Source organism: Acipenser ruthenus, chromosome 4 (genome assembly GCF_902713425.1).
Source record: "Acipenser ruthenus chromosome 4, fAciRut3.2 maternal haplotype, whole genome shotgun sequence".
Classification (NCBI taxonomy): domain Eukaryota; kingdom Metazoa; phylum Chordata; class Actinopteri; order Acipenseriformes; family Acipenseridae; genus Acipenser; species Acipenser ruthenus.
In genome coordinates, this window is record NC_081192.1 from 37394186 (window position 1) to 37418109 (window position 23924).

General features: G+C 37.2%; 1 protein-coding gene across 9 annotated transcripts; it reads left to right on the plus strand.

The window, feature by feature from the left end:
* Positions 1–29: 29 nt before the first annotated feature.
* On the plus strand, positions 30–23312 carry LOC117400176 (bromodomain-containing protein 9-like). Of its 9 annotated transcripts, none has more exons than XM_059022332.1 (18): positions 30–215; positions 1079–1299; positions 8232–8315; positions 8631–8754; positions 9923–9980; positions 10408–10552; positions 11566–11676; positions 12112–12296; positions 12600–12732; positions 13657–13743; positions 14456–14531; positions 15091–15186; positions 15348–15480; positions 15731–15842; positions 17290–17349; positions 17545–17656; positions 21822–22013; positions 22914–23312. In XM_059022332.1, the coding sequence occupies exons 1-18, from the start codon at positions 167–169 to the stop codon at positions 23012–23014; spliced, it is 2079 nt and encodes a 692-aa protein (XP_058878315.1). In that variant the 5' UTR covers positions 30–166; the 3' UTR covers positions 23015–23312. The 9 variants fall into 9 exon arrangements, with proteins under 9 accessions (XP_058878315.1, XP_058878316.1, XP_033855541.2 ...); XM_059022333.1 differs by having other exon boundaries at positions 21822–21992; XM_033999650.3 differs by having other exon boundaries at positions 13696–13743.
* The last annotated feature ends 612 nt before the right edge of the window (positions 23313–23924 follow it).

Sequence of the window (23924 nt, forward strand, 5' to 3'; positions counted from 1 at the left end):
CCGGAACTGCATGAGGTGAGTAAGGTGGTAAACAGGATGGAGATGGAGGTCACAGGGCAACAGCAGCTTCCTGTGTTGATCGTCGGCGGTGGTGCTACGAATGCAAAACGATAGAATTGTAATGGTGCATAAAAAAACAGTTTAAAAATAATCAAATAATAAAAAAATGGGTAAGAAGCATAAAAAACACAAGTCTGAGTGGAGAACCGTTGATGGTAAGTAAATAGAACAGCAGGCAATTGTTTTTAATCATGTATGTACAATCTATCTGGGTGCTTCTTTGTGTTTCTTGTGTGACACATAGTTTGTCAGTGCAGTATAACGTGCACCAGTTAATTCTGTATGTAAAATTAACTTTTGTTATTAATAAAATGTTTTGGTCAGTAATGTAAACCCGGATGTCTTACTACTGCAGCGTAGTTTTGTGAACAAGGGGCAGTGTTGTAACTTAAGGTCTAAGCATAAATTAAGAAAACATTGCATGTTATGATGGTAAAGTAGAAGTAGAGAATGAAGGTGTTACTGAAAACGTTGTTTGGTTTAAAACACAACGCAGCGTACCAGTGGCTTAGGCCAATTCAAGCGGACTAACTTGGGGACTAGAACATCTCCATAGATAGTATATAGAAAATATAAACCCACATTTGACGGCCATAATAAAAGAATGATTGCCTGCAATACATATGACAGTAACTAGAGGGAACTACAAAAAAAAAAAAAAAAAAAGTTTAAAATGTGTTTTATTTTTTTCTGAATGTGAAGAAAACTTGAAATGCACGGTTATACGTTTCTAGTAGGAATAGTGTTATTGATACAGTCTATACAGTGGGAAAATGACAATAAATAACTGTTTCCTGCCAGTTATTATGGGGTAGATGGATAATAAAATAGGATGCGTGAGGCAATGCGGCAAAGAAGTACTGTTTAGCTATACAAAAAAACGTTCCGAGTTGGGTAAAGCATGTAATAAATGTTGCTTCACCCCCAGTGCCACAAGCCAGCAGGCGTGTCCCAATAATTTTGAACACTACTGTATATAATGTTGTTGTTATAAATGGTGTATTGATGTATCTCTCAGATTATGTGAACAAGCCTTTGGAGAAGCCTCTAAAGCTGGTCCTAAAGGTTGGAGGAAGTGAAGTTACAGAGCTTTCAGGATCAGGGCACGATTCCAGTTATTACGATGACAGATCAGACCATGAGCGGGAACGGCATAAAGAAAAGAAGAAGAAGAAGAAAAAGAAATCTGAAAAGGAGAAGGATAAGCATGTGGGTGATGAAGAGAGGAGGAGGAGGAAGGTAAGACGCAGCTGAGCTCTGGTTAAAACTCCTTAAGTTCTGCAGGATTTTTCATGGAATTGTTTTGTTTGAAAATACTGCAGTCATTGTACAGTTGTATGGATCCTGGAGGTATTGATGATTTGAAAGATACATTTTTTTCATCTTTAACAGTCTTAGGTCTTCGCATTTACTTTTGTGTCACTAGATAGTCCACACCTCCAAGTCTGTTTATAATATTGTATGTGTGACCCAACCTTTACAATTATAAAACAGGCTGTATGATCTATTTATAGATATTTGCTACATATTTTTAAGTTATAGTGGATGTAGTCCAATATAGTTATGGTACTGTGAACATGTTATCAAAGTGTCCTCCTTGAATCAAAGTGAACAACTGCAAAAGAAAAAAAATGCATATGTAATTTGGTTTATTTGAAAATGTTTAGTTTCTGATAAATTTGGTTCCCTTCAACAGGGTTTTCAAAATAAGCCGGCAACCGTTGTGATCCATCGCCTAATACTATATTTGCGCCGGCTACTTTATTAAAAAATATTAAGATTATTTTTGGGTACTATGATTCAGTGTATTTTTTGTCGCATTATCATACTGTAAGGAGATATATAGTACATTATTATTTATTTCTTAGCAGACACCCTTATCTGGGGTGACTTACAATTCTTACAAGATGTCACATTATTTTTACATACAGTTACCCATTTATACAGTTGGGGGTTTTTACTGGAGCAATCTAAGTAAAGTACCTTGCTCAAGGGTACAACAGCAGTGTCCCCCCACCTGGGATTGAACCCATGACCCTCTGGTCAAGAGTCCAGAACCCTAACCACTACTCCACACTGCTGCACTACATCATAGCTATACATATAAAATATGTACCCATGCTGTCAGAAATACATTGGGGGTTCATGTATAGAGGCTGTATGCCTTTAAGAAGACAGGCATGATGGTATATCAGCTGAGCTCCTTGTCCAGTTTCATGCAACAGTTGTGATGGTGACCAAATGTGTGCGAGTACTGTTGTTTAAAAAAAAAAAAAAAAAACAGTTGCTTTCAAGAAATTTAGAACAAGGACAGCAAAAATAATTAAAAAAAAATACTTAAGGTTTGTGTGTTGCACACGTCGTGCCATTTGCGGAATGCTCCAAAAAATTAACATAAAGAAAATAATTAAGGAAGGGCTGTGTAATGCCGCAAAAAGGGGTCGTACTAAAAGATGGGGAAGACTGGGATGATTGCCTGCAATTACTCTGACAGGCACTAGAGGCCACCACAATAATGTCTACGCTTTATTTGCTATGTTACTGTTTTTTGGTAGACACCTCTTTTAATTGTTCTGTAATTGTGAAATATCCAGTTGAATATATATTTTCAGGAGAAATACTGTTATTAGTACAGGCTCATGGGTGAAAGTGCTCCGTCTATAGACGGAATTCTGTCAAAATGGCCTCTCTAAAATGACCTTTTAGTATATTTTCTCCTGTTGGGGGGAGGGGGGGGGGGGAAGGAAAGTCATTCATAAGACGGCGTAAGTCCAGCATTAAAAAATAAATAAATAAATAAAAACCCTCAATAAAATGGCCCCTGCACGAACTATAGTCTGCTGTGCACTATTTACAACAGCTAAAGTTAGCAGCAGTGCAACAGAAGATGCTGATCAGTTTGGGTACTACAAAAAATGATGAATTAAATATAGGCTAGGTAATTGTTAGTTTAGTTTGTTTTATTCTCTGTTGATTTAAATTATATTCGAAAGGTTATTTATGTATTTTTTTAAATAAGGAAGTTAGTAGGTTCATGTTCCTGCAGGGCCCTGAACGGGTTTAAGTTCAACAACAATTCTAAATAAAATTACTGCTATTAAGCACTGGTAATAATCTGAAGCGGTGGTATTGCAAAATAATGGAATCCCTTTTTTACTTTAGAAATGTTTTTTTTTCCATTAAAAATGTGTTGTTCTTTTATGAATTAATTTTCAACTTTCATATTGAAGCTTGTGTAACGTGTGATCATCCTGCAGTAAATTTTTCTCAAAAGAGCGGCGAACTGTGAGTAGAATATTATTCTGATACTTTAAAAAAATATATATTATTATTATTATTGCACAATGTACTTCAAAATTACCTTTTGTGATGTTTCTTTATCTTGCTTAATCTGCATTGGTTGTGGGTTTGTTCGGCGGCATTTTGAAGCAGGAATTGATTTACTGTGTCGTCTTTTGTTAAGTAACGGATTCAAGTTTGACTGAATTTTGTAACCAGATATTTTTATGACATCTTTGTTTTTGATTAAGTGAACAATTTAAGTTGTGCTGCATTTTTAAGCAGAGTATGCTTATAATAAGAATTAAACTAACGTTGTAGTTGACATTGCGTAGGCTACATTTCTTTTCTACTACAATATAGCCAGGTCGAAGTCATAATACGCAATGTTTGATAGTAAGTGGCTATAAAAGTTAATGTCACATTATATATTTTTTTTCTACAGAAGTGTTTTTACTAGTACAAATGCAAAATGTTATTTTTGTGTGACTGTTGTAAAACAAATGTATTTCTGTCAAGGACACAATATAATACTACATTATTCTTAGTAAACATTTTCTGAAGTAAATGCAACAAGTAAACAATACCTGTTCATTTTTGTCATAAATACATCAAGTAAACGATCTCTGTTAACTGTTAACATTCAGAATTATAAAACACTTTAAATATAGGCCGTATGCCTTGTTCTAGTAGTTTACAATAGCTTACCTGCACTATCTCTTATTATCAGTATCAGCCGATATGGGTAGATAACCATCGGCTGTCGGTATCGGCCAAGAAAATCTTTATCGCTGCACACCTAGTAACTTCACAACAGCAAGGTTTGCTTGGTTTCTTAGAGCTTCTTAATTGTAAAATAAATAAAACAAATTAATATTTGCTTCTCTACGCTCAGCAGTTAGTCCTTCAATTTGCCCCCCAACTATTTAACAAAGTTAGGCGCCTATGTTTGAGACACAAAATTCAGGTGTTTGAGTCAAAATGATCATTGGTCACTTTCACCCATGTAGTCTGCAGTGGGAAAATGGCAAAAAACAAAAAAGTACTTTTTTTCTGCCACATTTTTCTGGTATGATTGGTATTAAAATATATTTGAGTAATGGCAAACACTGTGTAGTTACACAAATCACTGTTCTCCATCTATTTTTACTGGGAAGATGGCTACTACAAAAGTTATTAGGGAAGATGGCCAAGTAACACTGTCAAGTTACTCATATCAGTGCTTTCTAGCTATTTTTAGTGGGAAGATGGCTACAGATGCATATACCAGTTACCATAAGGACATGCATTCTGCATTCTCAACTATTGAAACTCACATCTTCAGCCTAAAGTGAACAGTGAAACAAGTGCCACTTCAGCCACAGTATGTACAGTGCTGTGAAAAAGTATTTGCCCCCTGTCTGATTTTCTGCATTTTTGCATATTTTTGACACTGAATGTTATCAGATCTTCAACCAAAACCTAATATTAGATAAAAGGGACCCTGAGTGAACAAATAACACACAAATTTGATACATATTTTATTTATTAAAGAAAGTTATGCAACACCCAATGCCCCCGTGTGAAAAAGTAATCGCCCCCTTAGACTCAATAACTGGTTACGCCACCTTTAGCAGCAATAACTGCAACCAAACGCTTCCTGTAGTTATTGATTAGTCTCTCACAGCACCGTGGAGGAATTTTGGCCCACTCCTCCATGCAGAACTGCTTCAACTCAGTGACATTTGTGGGTTTTTGAGCATGAACTGCACGTTTCAGATCCTGCCACAACATCTCAATGGGGTTTAGGTCTGGACTTTGACTAGGCCATTCCAAAACTTTAAATTTCTTGTCAAATCAAAGTCCCACGAACATATTTTTTTCGTCTGTTGCATCTTCTTTAACAGCCACAACATTGTTTACCGTCCAGGAGTTTAAGGATGATTTAATCACGCAGCAGATTCCCTAATTAGATGATGAGCTGATAATATATCCTTAGCCAAAGAAGCAAGAACTGTAACCGTCTTTTCATGTTCATTTAAAGTGGGAGGCTAGAAATCCCAAGTGGAAGGCAGGGGGGTATGTGGGTCCTCCCCCAGCGTGGTTGCAGGGAGGTATGGGGCTCCTCCCCCAGCGCGGGCGCAGGGGGGTATGGGGCTCCTCCCCCAGCGCGGGCGCAGGGGGGTATGGGGCTCCTCCCCCAGCGCGGGTGTAGGGGGGCATGGGGGTCCTCCCCCAGCGCGGGTGTAGGGGGGTATGGGGCTCCTCCCCCAGCACGGTTGTAGGGAGGCATGGGGGTCCTTCCCCAGCGCGGGTGTAGGGGGGCATGGGGGTCCTCCCCCAGCGCGGGTGTAGGGGGGCATGGGTGTCCTCCCCCAGAGCGGGTGTAGGGGGGCATGGGGGTCCTCCCCCAGCGCGGGTGTAGGGGGGCATGGGGGTATGGGGCTCCTCCCCAGCGCGGGTGCAGGGGGGTATGGGGGTCCTCCCCCAGCACGGGGGGGGGGAAATGAATTACAGGGTTTTGCAGGGGTCTAAATCCTGCATATCCTGGGCCTAAATATGTGCCTAATAGGGACCCAAAATTCAAAATAAGTGTATAACTTTGTTCATTTTTTTATTATTATTTTAGGGGTTGAGATTTAAAGAGCAAGTAAAAGTTACTTGTCTGTGAAAAGTAATTACAAAATAATGTATTTATATTAGAATTTTAAAACCACAAACTTATCTTAGCACACAGTTAATTTCAAAGTAAGTAAAGACCACATATTAAAGCAAACTCCATTTTGGTTTTGCAATAATTACACACTGAAGAAAGTGGTGAAAGACAGAACCAGACACCAATGAAACAGATAAATTATATTTCAGAGTCAAAAACAAACAATGTCACATTATATAGATACTATAATACCAAGTGAGACAAATGTAAAGCAATTTCTAAATTAAAGATAAGCAGTATTAATTGGTAGTAGATTTGAATACATGTATTCCATGTACTTTATACTAAGCATTACATTTAGTGCGAAAATACCCTCCCTCCCTCTACTGTTGCTCTTGCCTAATATACAAAGAAACAATATGGCTGTGTTTTGGGAAGACATCAACAGAAGAGGAGGAAGAAGAGATTCGTACAGTACATACGTTTGAACATACATTTCCATTTTAAAAAGGAATTTCGATAGTCTTCTAAAAATAACAAACTTAAGTACCGTGCCTATTTAAACATAGATAGATAATCCGTGTGCTTATGCGTATTTGTACGTGGGTGTGTGTGTGTAGGTGTACTTTTTATCTGTATTTTGTGTCTAAACTGTCAGTAATATTAGTTGACCACAGTTTTACAGCAACTGATTATGCAGAAAAAGATCTGACCGGTACATCTTGTAGCTCATTTAGTGATATTTTTCATTTAATAAAGACAGAATCAGCATAATAAAGCACTTAAAAGTAAAATAATCAGTCATATTCATTAATTGCACAATGCGATTATCATTTCCTGAATTAATTGTATATGCTAGGTTTCAGATCGATCTTCTAGGTCAATGCATAAGACGTTTTACAATGTTATAACATATACTCACTGTATTTTGTACACTTCGAGTAAAAAAGATCATCTTACATAGAAAAAGTAGGGTGTTTTTTTTTGTTTTTTTTAATGTTGTACAATGTCATAACTCTGCTCTACGGCTACTGACTCAGGTATATGATTGTACAGTTCTGCCTTCATCACCAACATCGCTTGTAAGCTCGAAACTGATTGGTCCATTCATGGTGTCCATGGACACATAAGCCCAGAAATTAAGTTACCTCAGAGAAGGAATGTTTTACTGGACTTATACGTAATGAATTGTGGAAATTGCCGCTATTTTCCTTTAACAAAATAAACTTTTTGAATACTATTCACTGGAACATATGAGCACTATAAAAACTATTTTTTTTTTTTTTCTCTTTTGAAATAACTATTTTAGTTGGCTCATCTGGCAAAGTAGACGTTAGTTTAGCCAGCCGCTGGCTGGAAATGAGAAGGCTGTGTAATTTAAGACGTTACCATAATAAAAAACAGTAATGTAGCGTGAGTTTTGTATTAAAGCACAGTCAGCTGTTGAAGAGAAAACAAAGTTTATTTCTCAAACTGACCAGAAAGGTGAAAACAGAATGCATAAAAATAGTTGGGACTGTAATTAGGAAGTGTACCACTGAGAAAAAAAAAAAAAAAACCCTAAATATTTAATATAAAAAAATATCATAACTAACTAACTGCAATTTAAACTTGTTTTTTACTGAAAAATAAACGGTAACATGTAATTATAAGAGCTGTCTGTGTTACATGCTGTCAGATCAGGACTTTACATGACACTGAACATGGGAGCTGCTTCCCATATTGCTGTACACAGTACCACGCAAATTTTCAGCCAGTCTTGTATTGCTGGGGCCTTGATGCTCCAAAAGTCAGTTGTTGTTCTTGTTGATCTTGCTGTGAGCAATGCTGAAATAAAACTCCTTCATTGCACTAATGGAGTACTTTGTCAGACACTACAAGCAGACCACTACTAGTCTAGCGCAATCTTAAACCATCCAAAATTGCGCCAGAATGCACCATTTTAATCCCCCTCCCATGCTCTCCCCCATCACCACTACGCGTCACAATGAGGTTGGTGCCCCCTACTACCTTGTAAGTGCCAAATATCTTAAACCTAATTGAAAACCCTGTTCCAAGCTGCCTTAAAACACTCCAGCTGCAACACCTGACAAACATTTTGAATTCAAGTTTTAATTATAGAGACTTTTTGGAGTGCCCCAAATTATATTCCTTACTGTAATCTGTGAGATTATAAAAACAATAAAGTGTTTTAGATTAGATTTTGTATCTGCCATTCACCTTAACATTTTAAAGAAAATGTATTGTCTCATTTTAGGAAGAAAAAAAGAGGAAGCGGGAGAGAGAGCAGTGTGACACTGAGGGAGAGGTAGAAGGGGCCAATGCGGTAAAGAAGATGGAGGTAAAGTCTCTTGGACTCAGTGGGGAGGGATTGATCCATTTCAGGTATTCCTGTCATGATAGCTTTGTTAGACATATTCTGATGTTGAAAGGCCAAATCCTGTACAACTTCTTGATTTAGCAGTGTTCGCTGCGGCTAAATTGTATGCATTAAACTGATGTTTCATTTGTCAAAATAACAGTATTTATTGTAATGGCTAGGCATTTTATTGTAACTCAGGGTTTTACTTCTGTTCCTACTGATCCAAGGTAGAACACAACTGTGGTTGGCTGGGACCTAAGCACTGCCCATCTAATACTGGGTATCTTATTTTAGGAAGAAAAAAAGAGGAAGCAGTTCGACGCTGAGGGTGAGGTGGATGACTTTGACCGGGGAATAAAGGTGGAGCAGGTGGAGCACCCGGCAGACAGGCCAGTCAGATCATGCAGAACTCAGCAGGGTTGGTCAATTAATTCTTGTTAAATATCAGGGCAGATCATCTACATTCATACCAGCTTGGATTCTGATCTCATCAAATCTCAGTTTGGGACTGGAAGTACTAGATTATATACCAAGTTATGTTGGAAGCACAATCTAGCCTTTAGTGTTTCTAGTAATGCCCTGTTAATGGGAACAAGACATCACTGAAAATGAGATACTGCATCTCAATGGCTCTGTCATGTTTATGTATCCTGAATAACACTGAAGGGTAACAAAACAAGCACCCTGCTTCGGGGTTCTATCAGTTGTCTCTCTGCGTTTTATGAGCTAGGTAGTCACATGACCGAGTGACGTCAAATGAGTGATTCCGTGCAGAGGCAATCCATAGGGATGTGCTTAATTTGTGTTTCTTTGCACACAGTGCCCTATATAATTTAAGCTGTGATGCAAAATTTAAAAGGTTATTGTGTATCTGACTCTAGCGACCCTGGGGTGGGTGTCGCCAACTGGGAGTGATCATGATAAAGTATTTTTATGTATATATCTGTAGGTGTATAGCCAGTAGGCCGATTACACCACCTGGCTCAATGTAAATTACTTATAGGAGGAAATCCAACTCGTCAATACCAAGCTACCACAGAAATAAATATTGCCTTTATGTTTTAATTTGTGTCAAAGTATTTTTTTTTGGCCTATGCTAACGTGTATTTTGTTAATAAAGCCTATCTTAAGGTATCTTAACTTAATATTTGTTATGCTTAATGCTAACCCCATTCCAATAAACTGAAATTGAAAAAAAAAGCAATTGTTCTCACTGCCTTTCCCCAATGCATCTCTTCAGCAACCACTTAAAATTTGATTTCGGCATAATTCATTTACTATGTTTTATCTAAATTTATTTTATGAAATATTCAGATCGTCAGATTTATGTAAATGAAACATGCGTTTTTATACTAAAATACCATAATATGTAACAGCGGTTTCAATGGAAGTTTAGCCAATTCTTGTATTTTTGAAGTTTAGCCAATTCTCTTTTTTTTCCCTATTGCTATCTAGTATAGGGCAGGTAGAGCCAACATAGTTGAATTAGATAATGCCTTGAGTCACTGCCAAAAATCTTTTTTTTCTTTTTTTTTTTCTCACGACTGTGGTTAAAGCTGTTATCATGAATTTTCTTATTTCTGCAGAAAACGATTGCACCCCTATACAACAGCTACTAGAACATTTCTTACGACAGTTACAGAGGTAAGTTTGTTTTTTTGGAAACTTCACATAGATCATTTTAAAATATGTTTGGCTTATATTTGAGCATTTTATTTGGGAATGGTGGAGATGCCCATATTTAGTTACCTTTGCATGAGTCTATAGATATTGCAAGTGTGCTGTTCTCTACAGTAGTGTTAAGAACAGTACTAGTGTTGAGAAGTTAGGATGTTTGCTGTAGATTTGTATTTGAGAAGTGCTTTACTTATTAATAATAAACCTTGGCTTACACTCTATCCTGCTGTAACGTTTAAGTAACATAGCATATGTAACCTGTTGTGTGTCCACTAACTCTGCAAGAGTATAGTATTAACATTGTGGAAAGATACTGGCTTAGTAACATACTAACAAAACAGTAAATATGATGGCTTATTGTTTAAAAACTGTGTTTTTTTTTGTTTTTTTAAAGGAAGGATCCCCATGGGTTTTTTGCATTCCCAGTTACTGATGCTATTGCTCCAGGTTATTCCATGATTATTAAGCATCCTATGGACTTTGGCACAATTAAGGATAAGATTGAAATAAACGACTATAAATCAGTGACTGAGTTCAAGGTAAATCAGCATAAAGAATACTATTGAATCACATATACATTACTACGTTACTGTCCCAGAACTAGAGTTTTAAAACATCCCCCAAAAGTAATAATTGTAAATTCAGTTTAATGGTCCTTCATTAAGCTGTGTTATCCTAGTGGTGAAAATACAGTATTGAGGTAACTAGGACAGGGCCTGGAATTAGTTGTATAGCAAGTCTTACAAAATAACGTAGATTTGAAAATCTTTACAGTTTTGTAACTTAAAAATGTGTGGGTTTTGTGGACGATTGTTAGTTTTTTACTATATGTCAACCTTAAATGTAAGAATAGCCAGTTTTAAGAACTGAAGAATTGTAATTTTCACCAATATCATAAAATAACAGCAATGTAGAAATGTAATATTTTAAAAACAGAAAATAAATAATTTGAAAATATAGCACCCAAATAAGAATTTCTTCATTCTATGTTGCATTCTGATATTTTGTTATGGGTTATTTAGGACATTTGTTTGGTGGTACTTGAAAATAATAAAAAATATATTTTGTCAGTTTTAGTATACTTAAAAAATAGAAGTGCTGTACGAAGTAGGCCGGTCTTTGCTGGGGACTCCGAAGGGAGCGTTGCATTGGCTCTGGCGCTCCCATGGGTTAGGGAGGTAAAACCAACAGGGTCTGTTTCTCCTCATCACTCTACAGCGAACCCTGCTGGCCAGGTGCCCAGTGTGCTCAGTGTGGACACCTGCAAGGCTGGCCTTTGTCCTCCAGAGGTCGGTAGCTTGCTGACATCCTCTCTCGAGTTCCTGGGTGAAAAAGGAAGCTGGCTTGGTCGTGGGATCGTAGGACGCCCATGAATCTTCGAGTCTCCTGAGCCATGTGTGGAATTGCTGCTGTGAGAAGAAAAGCGATTGGGCATTCCAAATTGGGAGAAAATCAGAGGAACATAATTATAATTGGACACACTAAATTAAAAAAAGAAAAAGAAAAAAAAATAGAAGTGCTGTAGTTTTAAATTCTTCCTTTTGTATTTCAGGCTGATTTCAAACTGATGTGCGATAATGCTATGGTTTATAACCGACCAGAAACTGTGTACTATAAGGCAGCAAAGAAGTTGCTTCACACAGGATTTAAGATGATGAGCAAAGTAAGGAATCTTAAAGAAATATATGAGAAAAATGTCTACCATTCTCCACATTGTTTCATTAATTGGAGCAATTTTATTATTGTTTATACTTTTTTGATTTGCCTCACACTTCATCCTTTGAAGGCCTACACCTTGATGAGATGAAGTTGTTTGACAGACTGCTGTCTGTGACCAGACATCGACAAACTTCGGACTTACCCCATTCTAGATTTCTACTATTATGCTTGAAATAATTTGATCTTTATTTTTTTTTTGTCAGATTTTTATTATCATTGCATGATACTAAATTGTGAACTGTGAAGGAAGGAAAAAAACATTCCATTGTGGACCTAAACAATCCGCAATATGCCACCATGTCCATTCCATCCCATAATCATAGCACTTCTGCTATGGGGAGAAGTAAAGTCCCTGCGGTTCTGTTATTTCTGATTCTAGGAACGGCTTTTAGCTTTGAAGCGCAGCATGTCGTTCATGCAGAACATGGATTTTTCTCAGCAGGCAGCTATTTTGGGCAATGAAGACACAGTAACGGAAGAACCAGTTCCAGAAGTTATACCAGTGCCTGTTGAACCGACAAAGAAATCAAAGAAACCAGTGAAAGACATGAATGAAGTTATAAGGTAAACGGCCAACGCAAATAAATCATATACTATATGCAATAAAAAAAAGCCTTATGAAAACCCTTCATAAGATTAACTTTGTCTGGCAAAATATTCCAAATGAAAAGTGAACGAATCATAATTTGGGAAATATTGGATCGCTGCACGGATGCGATTTAAAAAATATATATATATTGATCAAAATCTGGAAATATATGGAGTGATCTATCATGCTATGTGTCACCCTTAAATGTGTACATGTTCACAGTAGATGTAGGTCCTCTATTTTATGTTAGGGGATTCATGTTATATGCCTCATTTCAGCTATCTGTATGAACCAGAAGGCACAGCTTGCAGTTTAACAGATAGCACAGCTGAAGAACATGTCTTGGCATTAGTGGAACATGCAGCTGATGAAGCCCGGGATAGGATCCACAGACATCTTCCTACAAGCAAGGTACAGTTTGTATTTCGGAGTAAAGTACATTATCACAACGTATTAGATTTACATTGGATATCTATTTTCATAGTGCTTTAAGGAATTGACCAGGGATCTTTGTCTAGGTGGCTGAAAAGTACAGGTAATTTAATACCCAGCAGAAACAGTTTATTATAAAATGGCATAAACAAAGGGTTATTTAAAAGGTTATTTCCTGGGTAAGAATCAAATATTGCCATTGGTCATCATAATCATTTTGGGGTAAATTGATGTGTTGGCTTGCCAATTTGAAACACTGCACCTCTGTAGCATTCCTGGTAATTTTAAGCTCTGTTCATAACAGGAATTGCATAGCTTAAATGATTGAATATTTTTTATATTTTGTCAGTCCGAGCCTAAAGTTTAAGATATCCAAGAACAGTTATTGACACTTCCTGAATTAGATTTAGTAGTTCTTTTTTTCATTTCATAATCATTTTACATTCTCAAAACCATGTGCCACATTTTCATCCTTATGTATATTTAAACTTTGCTGAAACTATTTTATATTGCATATTATGACAACCTCCCAACCAATCATCTTTTACCAATTAACAAACACAAATAATTACAACGGTAGATAATTTACAGCACTACCTGCGGTACAGCAGTGAAAATGTCAGCAACCCTTTAAGTCACAGAAGTTCAGTGGCATGGGTTCATGCTCAGTTGCATAGATCAGGGAATTGCTGCTTTTCTTTTTGTGAAATGAACACATTTTAACAAGCTTGTTTGGGTTTAATTTAATACCTGCCCACAAAAAACATGTTAACTGGAATTACTCAGAGTATCTCCACATCCCTCCTAAATATGCTGTACCTCCTAATTTTCTATCTATTTGTGCTTAGTTACAATGTTTAAACATTAATGAAAAACTAAATATAGAAATATCTATGGCTGCAGCTTTCAAATATGTGGCTCTTGATTTCTTCTTCAATACAGCAAGACACCCACAGAACTCCAAACAAAATGCAACTAATCAAAAGAAAGGTACTTTTTTGTATTATAAAAGAGGTTTAGCCGTAACTTTCTTTAATGGGGACTAAACTTTCTGGTAGGTGGATTTAGAACATTAACAGTTTAGCCTGTAGCCTAAGAACTTTTAAACAGCTTTTACCTTGTTTATTGTGCATTATAAATTCATTAGAATATATGTATCTGCTATTCAATTCGGCAAACGTTTTTTCTGTTTCAGCATGGTTTATTAGCATAAGTTTTGCCACTTATTTTTATTTATAATCCTTGTTATACATGTCATCCTGTAAAAATGCATAACTAACAAAGTTGTAGCATGAAACTTTTTTCCCTGCTTTGATAAATCACAAGAGTACTGGATAATGTACTGTAATTTTCAGAATACAGTAAGCACCCTGTGTAATGCTCATGACTAAACAGCCATGGATTACATCCTTTGTAAAACAAGAACAGTTTAAGTGGCACATAATCGCTAATGAAAATTACCTTAGTGTGTCATAAATTATACCATACTATATCCTGAATAAAGTGCACATAATGTGAAACCAATATATAATATGTATAAATTCTACCAACATTTTTTTTAAATGGTGCTTGTTAAAATGTATAAACTATGGTAGTGCCATTGCGATCGTGACATAGTAGCAGTCTGTGCTTTCCTGACAACGTTTATTGTTTGATGCTTAAATTAAACAGGGCACCTTGACAAAGTCTTTGTTTCTTTTAGATTGGCTACCTGAAAAAGGATGCCGATGGTGCTCTAGTGTATACTGTTGTCAACCAGTCTGATCCAGAGACTGAAGGTAGGATTATTGACACTGGAAATAATAGCTTTGCATGATAAATAAATACAAGCATAGATCATTAATTGGGGAAAATGAGTCCCCAGTTACCTTCAGCCCCACTGTAGATGAGGTTACTATAGCAGTTTAGTCAATTCTTATATTTACAGATGTAGGTTATTTTGCACTATTCAATGAGGGAGCTTTTGGAAGCCATATCATGACAATAAAACTTGATTCCCAAAGACATATGGAATGCAGACTTGAGAATTGTATTGCATTGTATTGCCAGGTTTACTATGAGACAGAGTATGAATATGGAATCACTTACTCTGGGCAAAATTTATATTCCTATAAGAAGCATTTTCTCACAAATTGTTACATTAGCTTTTAATTTTAATTTGTACTGTTGGTTTTAGCTGTTAATTTACCTGAAGTAATAGATACCCATGTCTGCACAGTTTTCGCTAAAGTAGAGTTAAATGTATGCCTTTTCCGTTATGCAGTGTGGAATTTTTTTTCTTAAGACTGTTTTAATGGTTACCTTTATGTAAAATAACTTCAACTTGTTTATTTACAGAAGAGGAGACCCACCCTGTTGATTTAAGCTCGCTGTCAAACAAACTGCTTCCTGGTTTAACTACCTTGGGCTTCAAAGATGACAGAAGAAACAGAGGTATGTCTAAATGGCACAATCTGCTGGCCTGTACCTTTTCATTCTTAGTCTGTTTACACAATGTTTTACTGTAAATTGATTTTAGAGATATTAGCCATTTATTTAGTTCTAATTGTATATTAATAGATATAATTAATATTTCTTATTTACCATATTTTCAGTTACATACCTCAACAGTGCCTATAACACACAGTCATTACAGAACAATACAGTTTTCCCTGATCTCAGGCCGGACGAAATGGAACTCTTGTATTCCGCATATGGGGATGACACTGGTGTGCAGTGTGCCTTAAGGTAAATCTGAATTTCCTATTACAACATTCAGTAGTGGTTACAATTCAGAACCATTTCCAAAAAGACAGATTTTCACAGGTTTTGCCAATTGTGGATCATGATTATTTTTATATTTTTATTTGTGATTTGTCAATCACACTTGCTCAAGTGTTACATAGTACCAAACTGTATACTATGTTATCTGACTCGGAGATCAACTTTTAAACATGCAACAAATACCAAAAGTTATCATATTTATTGTAATGTTCAGTTTGCAGGAGTTTGTAAAAGGATGTGGGAACTTCACAAAGACAATAGTGGATGGCCTGTTAGACCAGATGACCGGCGGTGATCATTCCAAAGCTGTTTATCAAATAAGACAGGTATTTCTGCTTTGTAACAAAGTAAAAACTTAACACGCACATGCACATCTTTCTCTCTCTCGCTCTCTCCTATATACATTGCTGTGCAAAAGTCTTAGACATGTTGCATTTTTCTACTCTGATGCATTATGAGCATCAACAATTTACTCAACGCCTCCACTAGTGTTTTCCACTATTATAACAACCTTGACTTGCATAAAGAAGGAAACACATTGAGTGAAATAGCTTGCATCGCTCGATTCTCAAGGTGTGGTATCCGAAGCATAATCAACAAATACAGAGAAACATCATCTGTAATTTACAAACCCAAACGTTAAGTATTTCTTTATTATGTATTCTGCTTAGAGATACCTGTATAAGAATGTGTTATTCTATGACCCAAGGGACCTTGCAGTACTTTGTTGAAAAATATTTATGTTTGGGCAAATTACAAGACATTGTTTCACCTGAGTGATTGCAATGACATAATGCATGTTTATTCTCATGATCTTTATAAGCAATAATGGACACTACTCTCAAGTTATTTTATCAAAACAAATATTTACAAGTTATTAATTCCATTATTATCAGTAATAAGAAAAAAAAAAACATACCTGATAAATTTATTCATGAATAGTATCTGCTTATATCCATTTGTTTCTTGATGTTATATATGTTGTAAAAACATACATATTAAAACACGAGACAGAATAAATGTTCTAATATAACTAGAACTAAAATACATCAGATGTACAGTTTTTTTTCCTGTTTTTCTTAGCTGTAAACAAGTTTGTGTAATGTTTTGTTTCTGCATGCTTGCTGATAATGTCTCTGTTACAGAACATGTCACACAGAAAAAAAAAAAAACAAGCAGGCAGTGAAATTCAATTCCACCCTATCCAATGATATGCGTTAACAAACTGTACTGCAAAGTATGGTGGCCCAGTAAGTTAAAGAAACGGAGTGCGTTTTTTACAATGTTACCTGAACACGGGCACAGAATGATACAGAGAATGAAACCTGAAACGCTAGACTGAGAAACCGATCATAGAATAAAATGGGAAACTTGATGTACGGCATGGTACTGTAAGTGGGTTTTCATTTGAGATACGTGCGTACGTTGAAGTGGTTAAAGGATTAATCGTGAAATATCTTGAAGTACCTATTTTTAGACTGAAATGCCGTAATATAAACCATTTTCTACAGTGAAAAAAAAACAACATATCTCTCTCTCGTGAAGCTATGATTATAAAACTCTACTTTTATAACCTTCCTAGCAAGTGTACATGCAGTACTAATGTTTTAAATTAAGCTTGTTACTACTTCTGCATGTTGTACTTTTTGTTACTGTATATGGCACAGTTTGCTTTACTTGTGATGAAACTTGTAATGAGCATTTCATTGTATAGGTATATAACATACCTGGAAATTTTACACGTTATACTTAACATTCCTTTTTATATCACAGAGGAGAAACATCGGAATGAAACCCCCAGATGAGACAAAAACTAACCTATATGATATGCAGGTAAAATACTGTTTAAGGTTTTTATAGGGTATAGCATTTTCAAAACGTCCGACATTTACATTTCTTCTGTTCATTCCCAATTGTCTTTGCAACTTCTACATCGGTTTGATATGCATACAAAGTATTGAAGACAAATGTATGTGGTTTACATAATAGTTCTGCTAAACATGATGGATTTCCCTTTTTTAAATCTAGGTTGGGGATGCAGCTGGCATGGCTGGAGACAGCAACAGCTCTGTACTGGATTTCATGTCCATGAAGTCCTATTCAGATATGTCCTTAGATATGTCAATGTTGAACACACTAGGTTAGTATTCCTTTTAAAAGCCAGTATACATGTACACTAAATAATACATGTAATTTGCTGTTTGTTTTGTTTTTATACTGTACCATACACTGCTTTTCATGTACAGAAAGGAAAGATAGCTGGATGGGGGATTAAGACATAATAAGATGTATTTTATGGCTTTGTTTTTGGCTTTTTTTTGCAAAAGAAATGTATCTGCCCCAGATTATACTTGTCTTGAGAAACAGAACAATTTATCTAATTTTGTGGTAATTACTTGGCACTTGCTAAGTTCTTTAGAGTACCAGTATCTGAATCTATGAACTATGAAGGACTGAGCGATTTGAAGAATAAATCTTGGGAACTGCTCTCTTAAATTTGATTACACGGACATTTGTCAAGTTATTCTCCGTACTGTAGGTCATGATGATGGTTTTTTCTGGTACTTGCCACCTGTAATGTAGTTCTTACCTCGTCTGATGAACTCCACACGACATGAACTTCCGGTCTCCATGTCGCTTGGGTCAGGAGAAAGAACCAGAAATCCTTTTTCTAATCCTCATTGACGCCAAATACGTGCTTCTCCTGCATAAAAAACCCCCACCGTACCCAAGTTCAGGTTGTCCACATTTCTCCTGCGTTGCTTGGATAAGAACTAACGTGCGTTTTGCTTTATTTTTGTTAGTAAAAAAAAAAAAAAAAAAAAAAAGTAGGGTATAGGGTTAGAATTTCTTTTCTCTTCATTTCTGCTTCTATGCCTTCCGTCTGTTTTAAGTGTGGTTCCCCACTTTCTCCATCTTCCAACACAAATGTATGTTTAATGTGTGTAGACATGTCAGTCACTCCAACTCACAAGGAAGTTAATTTCCCTTTGTTGGTTCACCATTCTGATAAGGGACATTCCACACCCTCTACTTCTAAAAGAGTAGGCAGCCCCAGAGAACAACTGGGTTCAGGTTTTTCTCCTCCTAAGAAAAGAACGAGAAAATCTACACACTCCCATAGCAGCAGGGAGAGAGACGTGTCGGCGAAAGCACAAACCCAGACCTGTGCAGATCAGGATGACTTCTTTAGCATCTTAGATGCAAGGGATAAAAAAAGCCTTTGAAGGGTTCCCCTTCCATTAGGTGGTCTGGAGGCCTGTTGATGCTATTTGGCAAAGATCTGCTACTTCTGCACCATGTCTACCCAGAGTGGATAAATTCTACAGGGTACCAATGGATCATAAGAACCACCTTTTTAAACAACCCAAACTGGATACTATCATGGCTACACCAACTGCAGGAATAGATCTGATTTAAAAAAAAAATAAAAAAAAAATGGTAATTTCATAAAAAAAGATTACTCTGCCTCCACATGCAGCATGTGTATCAACAATTATCAGATCCATGCAGTGAAATACCAGCATATCCTATGGAACCAGCTCTCTACAGTATTACAGTCACCTACACCTGAAAATACTGAGGTGGCCATGCAGCTGGCAGAAGGGAAGAACACAGCAAAACTTCAACTGCAAGCAGCATGTGACTCAGTTGATACTAATGCCAGAGCTGTGGCTAATATCATCTCTGCAAGACGGAGCATTCAAATGAAAACATCTTCTCTGTCTGCTGACACACAGGGTAATCTTTTATTTGGCACCAGCCTGCAAGATTCCCTGTCTGACATGAGGGAGGCTAGACAGGCGATTAGATCTTGTTCTAATACAGGGAGAGGTGCACTGTGCGACAGGATTTTTTTTCAATAAACAAAGGTCATTCAGAAACCAGCAACCATGGTTCAACAAGCAGGGCCGTTTTCAACGTGGCCAGGAGTTCAGACCACGTAGAATAGTACGTGGCTATCATAAAGAGGGAGGTAGACCCTCTACCACCTCCTGACATTTTCTCAGCCTTCCAACCCTACCCCCCCCCCCCCCCCCCCCCACCCCATCTTTTGCCAACAGGAGGAAGGGTATCCCATTTTTTAACCAGTTGGGAAAAAATTACATCAGACCCCTGCTTCCTGAAACGTATTCAACAGGGCTACAGGATTCCATCCTAGGTTTTACCGCCATCAACATGCATCATCCAGATAGTTTTAGACTGGTCAAAGCCAAAGGGCATCTGCCTGCAAGAGGAAATAACAAATATGCTACATTCCCATGCCGTAGAAGAGGTCCGCTTATCTTCACAGACCCAGGGCCATTACTCAAGATACTTTCTGATACAAAAGAAAAATGGGAAATTCAGGCCAATTCTAGACCTCAGGAACCTGAAAATGTTTGTTTATTTCAGAAAAATTCAAGATGGTATCACTAGCCATTATCATCAAGGCAGTTCAACCAGGGGACTGGCTGATCTCTATAGATCTCAAAGATGCCTACTTCCATCAAGAACCACCAATTCCAGTTCAGAGTACTTCCTTTTGGGATCTCCACAGCCCCCAGGGTATTCACCAAGGTAATGGCCATGGTAACAGCACATCTCCAGGGCATGGGTATCCACGTTTATCCGTACATAGATGACTGGCTGGTAAGAGCTCCTTCCAGAGAAAAGGCTTTGGAACACAGAGACAAGGTACTCTGCCTTTTTCAGGATTTGGGCTCACTGGTCAACGAAGAGAAGTCGTCTCTCACCCCAACACAGTCTCTAATCTTCCTGGGAGCACAGTTCAATCTCAGGGAGAGTTTACCTCACAGAGGACAGAGCTGCTACAATCTGACGGATGGCAAAACATTTCAAAATAGGAGCCAGAATAACCGCACATTCCTATCAGCAGTTTCTGGGGCACATGGCACCATCAGTCTTCCCAGTAAGAGATGCTGCGTTACATATGAGACACACGCAGAGGTGCTTCCTTTCTTCTTGGAACCACACCCTGCCACACTCCCAGCGCATCAAGGTCTCCCCAGGGGAAGCCACAGACGCCTCCCTGTTGGGATGGGGAGCAAACCTAGCAGACGCTCAGGTCCAAGGTATGTGGTCACCCAAACAGCATTCTTGATGGCAGTAACATCGGCAAGAAGGGTAAGCAAGCTCCAAGCTATGGTTATTGACACACCATATTTTCATGCCTTTAAGGACAGGATTGTTTGCAGAACTAATCCTCAATTCTTACCAAAAGTGGTAACTGAATTCCATATAAATAAAACCATAACATTTCCAGATCTCTACCGAAAACCTCACAAATCAAAAGAAGAAGCTAGACTTCATCTAATAGATGTCAGAAGAGCCCTAAACTTCTACATCCACAGGACCATCGGAGGCAGACCATCAGGGCAACTTTTTATCTCCTTCAATTCACCAGACAACAGGAAACCTGTCTCCAAACAGACCATTTCTGGCTGGATAACATCATGCATTGGGTTCTGTTACAAGCTTGACAGCAAAACAGTTCCAAGACCCATCAAAGCCCACTCAGTAAGGGGAGTGGCTACTACTTGGGCAAAATTTAAAATCTGTTTCGATTTCAGGACGTCTGCAGTGCTGCCACTTGGTCATCGTAACAATACCTTTATCAAACACTAGAACTGCAATGTATCTTGCTCTCAACCTAGCTTTGCTCATTCAGTTTTTTATCTGTGGTTTCTTCTACTAACATCTAACCTACCACCCTTCAGTCTACATGCTTTGGTATAGTTCACGTTGTGTGGAGTTCATCAGATGAGGTAAGAATACGAACATTACCTGTAATATGGTTTCTTCATTACATGATGAACTCCACACACCTATATCCCACCCTCCTGTTCCCCTTATCTTTTCATTACTATTTTTTCTTATTTTTTGGTTTCCTTTGGTGAAATTTGGACAACCTGAACTCGGGTATGGTGGGGGGTTTTATGGAGGAGGTGCACATATTTGGCGCCAATGAAGATTATAAAAAGGATCTCTAGGAAAGAGATCTGGTTCTTTCTCCTGACCCAAGCTACATGGAGACTGGAAGTTCACGTTGTGTGGAGTTTATCATCCAATGAAGAAACCATATTGCAGGTAATCTTTGTATTTCTTTGACTTACATACCTCATGTTTTTGGTTTTAAAGAAGATTGGTAGTGTATTTCTGTCTGTGTCCAATTTAAAATAAAATGTATTGTTGCAATAAGCTTGTAGATCAGTAGTATTCAGCTTTAAGAAGTAAGTTTACATTGTGGATTACGTATGTCATGGAATCTCACATAATAGTACATCGGATTTCCATATCCTTAGGCAAAACAGTAAAAAAAGAGCCAGATCACGAAGATGGCCATCTCCATTTTGATGATGCGACTAAGCTGCTACAAGACCTTCACGAGGCCCAGAATGACAGAGTAGGATCAAGACCCTCTTCCAACCTCAGTTCATTATCCAATGCCTCTGAACGGGATCAACACCATCTAGGTAAAGGCTCAAAAAGAACAAGTAAGCAAAGAATGACAGACATTATAGAAGTCTAGATACTGTAGATGCCTTTGGAGTTAGATATTGCAGGTATTGTATCACAGGCATGGGTCATCTCAGCCTTGACCAGTGTGTGAAGTTTATTTCCACAGCCCATGGCAACACTCACAGCTTCTTAGTTTTGTCCGTGATAATTACCCAACTTAAAATTAGGTTTAAATAATTTTTAAAAATGTCATAAATAAAAAGCTGTGGGAAAGTCTACAATTGTAGTTGTTACTAGATTAAAAAAAGAAAAAAAGGGATATGTAGTATCCTTTGTGGTCATATGTCTTGTAAGTCAAAATTGCTGGCTTTGACTACTGTGGAGATAAAAAAGAACTCAAGCTGCCGTCTGTAGGAAATTTCTCCTACTCTGGGATTTTCTTATTAAAATTTGTATTATCGAAAGTTCATAAATTCTGAAGGAAAACGTTTTGGAAATAATAAGAAACTTTGGTCTGGAAGACATGGAGATAATACATTTTCCTAAATGTGTGTGTGTGTGTTTGCTTACAGCTTTACCTGTGAAAAAAGTTATACCATACAAGGGTAGTCCGACCATTTTTTCCAAGTGATCCCAAAAAGGCTTATTTGCCCACAACACAAGTAATAATCTGAGTGCTGTTGGGGTGTCGGCACCTTCAAAAGAGAAAGTGGAAGGTGAAGTCTGGAATCTTCCTCTCTTTGTTGTATGTGAGGGTTCTGTACATTGTGTATGGCCTTCACATGATGTATAAGGGAATTAGCTTTGTGGTTATGGCCCAGACAGAAGACCTTTTATCCTGTATACTATAACTATATGAAAAAGCATACATCTGACCGTGTGTAAATTATTTCTTCTACCTGTTTTTAATTTTAATTTTAAATTTTTATTAACAGAGAGTCCTGCTCATCTAAGTGTTGGAGAACAAGCCGAAATGGTTCATGACCCTTACGAGTTTCTACAGTCTCCAGAACCTGGTTCCACTGCCAATAGCTGATTTTTAGTTTACTATTGAGTAAATGTCCACTTTTCTGTCCTCACCGATTTAAAATTTTCTTGGACAATACCGATATCCGAAGATTATCTGCCCGTATCGGCCGATACTGATAATAATAGTGCAGTTAAGCTATTGTATATTGTAGTCTACTAGAACAGGACATAGGGCTTTATAATTATAGATGTTAAAAAATGAACAGATATCGTTTGCTTGTTGTATATATGACAAAAATGAACAGGTACTGTTTATTTGTTGCATTTCAGAAAATGAATACAAAAAATAAAGTAGTATTATATTGTGTGCTTGTCAGCAATTTATACATTTGTTTACAACAGTCACACAAAAATAACATTTTGCATTTGTACTAGTAAAAACACTTCTGTAGAAAAAACATATTTTGTGACATTACCTTTTGTAGCAACTTGCGTATTATAACTTAACAAAGGATGGCACAAAAATCAATTCGGCTTCAGAATGCCACCAAATACACCCCAACCAATGCAAATTAAGCAAGATCAACAAAAATTGAGTACATTGTGTAATAATAGTAGTAACAACAACAACAACCACCAATGTTATTTAGGATTCAACCTAAAAAAAAAACCAACCTTTTAATATTCTACTCACAGTTAGTTCATCGTTGGATTTAATGTAGCATCAAGTCTGTTCTGCTGCACACAACTGAGCTATCCTATTAAAAAAATTCCAAACACTGATCAGACATATTTATTGCACGTTGATCACACACTTTGATCTCAGGTTTTGCTAGATGCAATAAAAAGGAGAAGTACAGGAATCAAGTAGGTAGCTGTAATGGTAAACGCAGCTCAGCTGTCTTGTGTTTTCAGGTATGTGACTGACAGTGGCCCAAATGAATAGTTGTTCTGTGAAAATTTGTTACATTTACTAA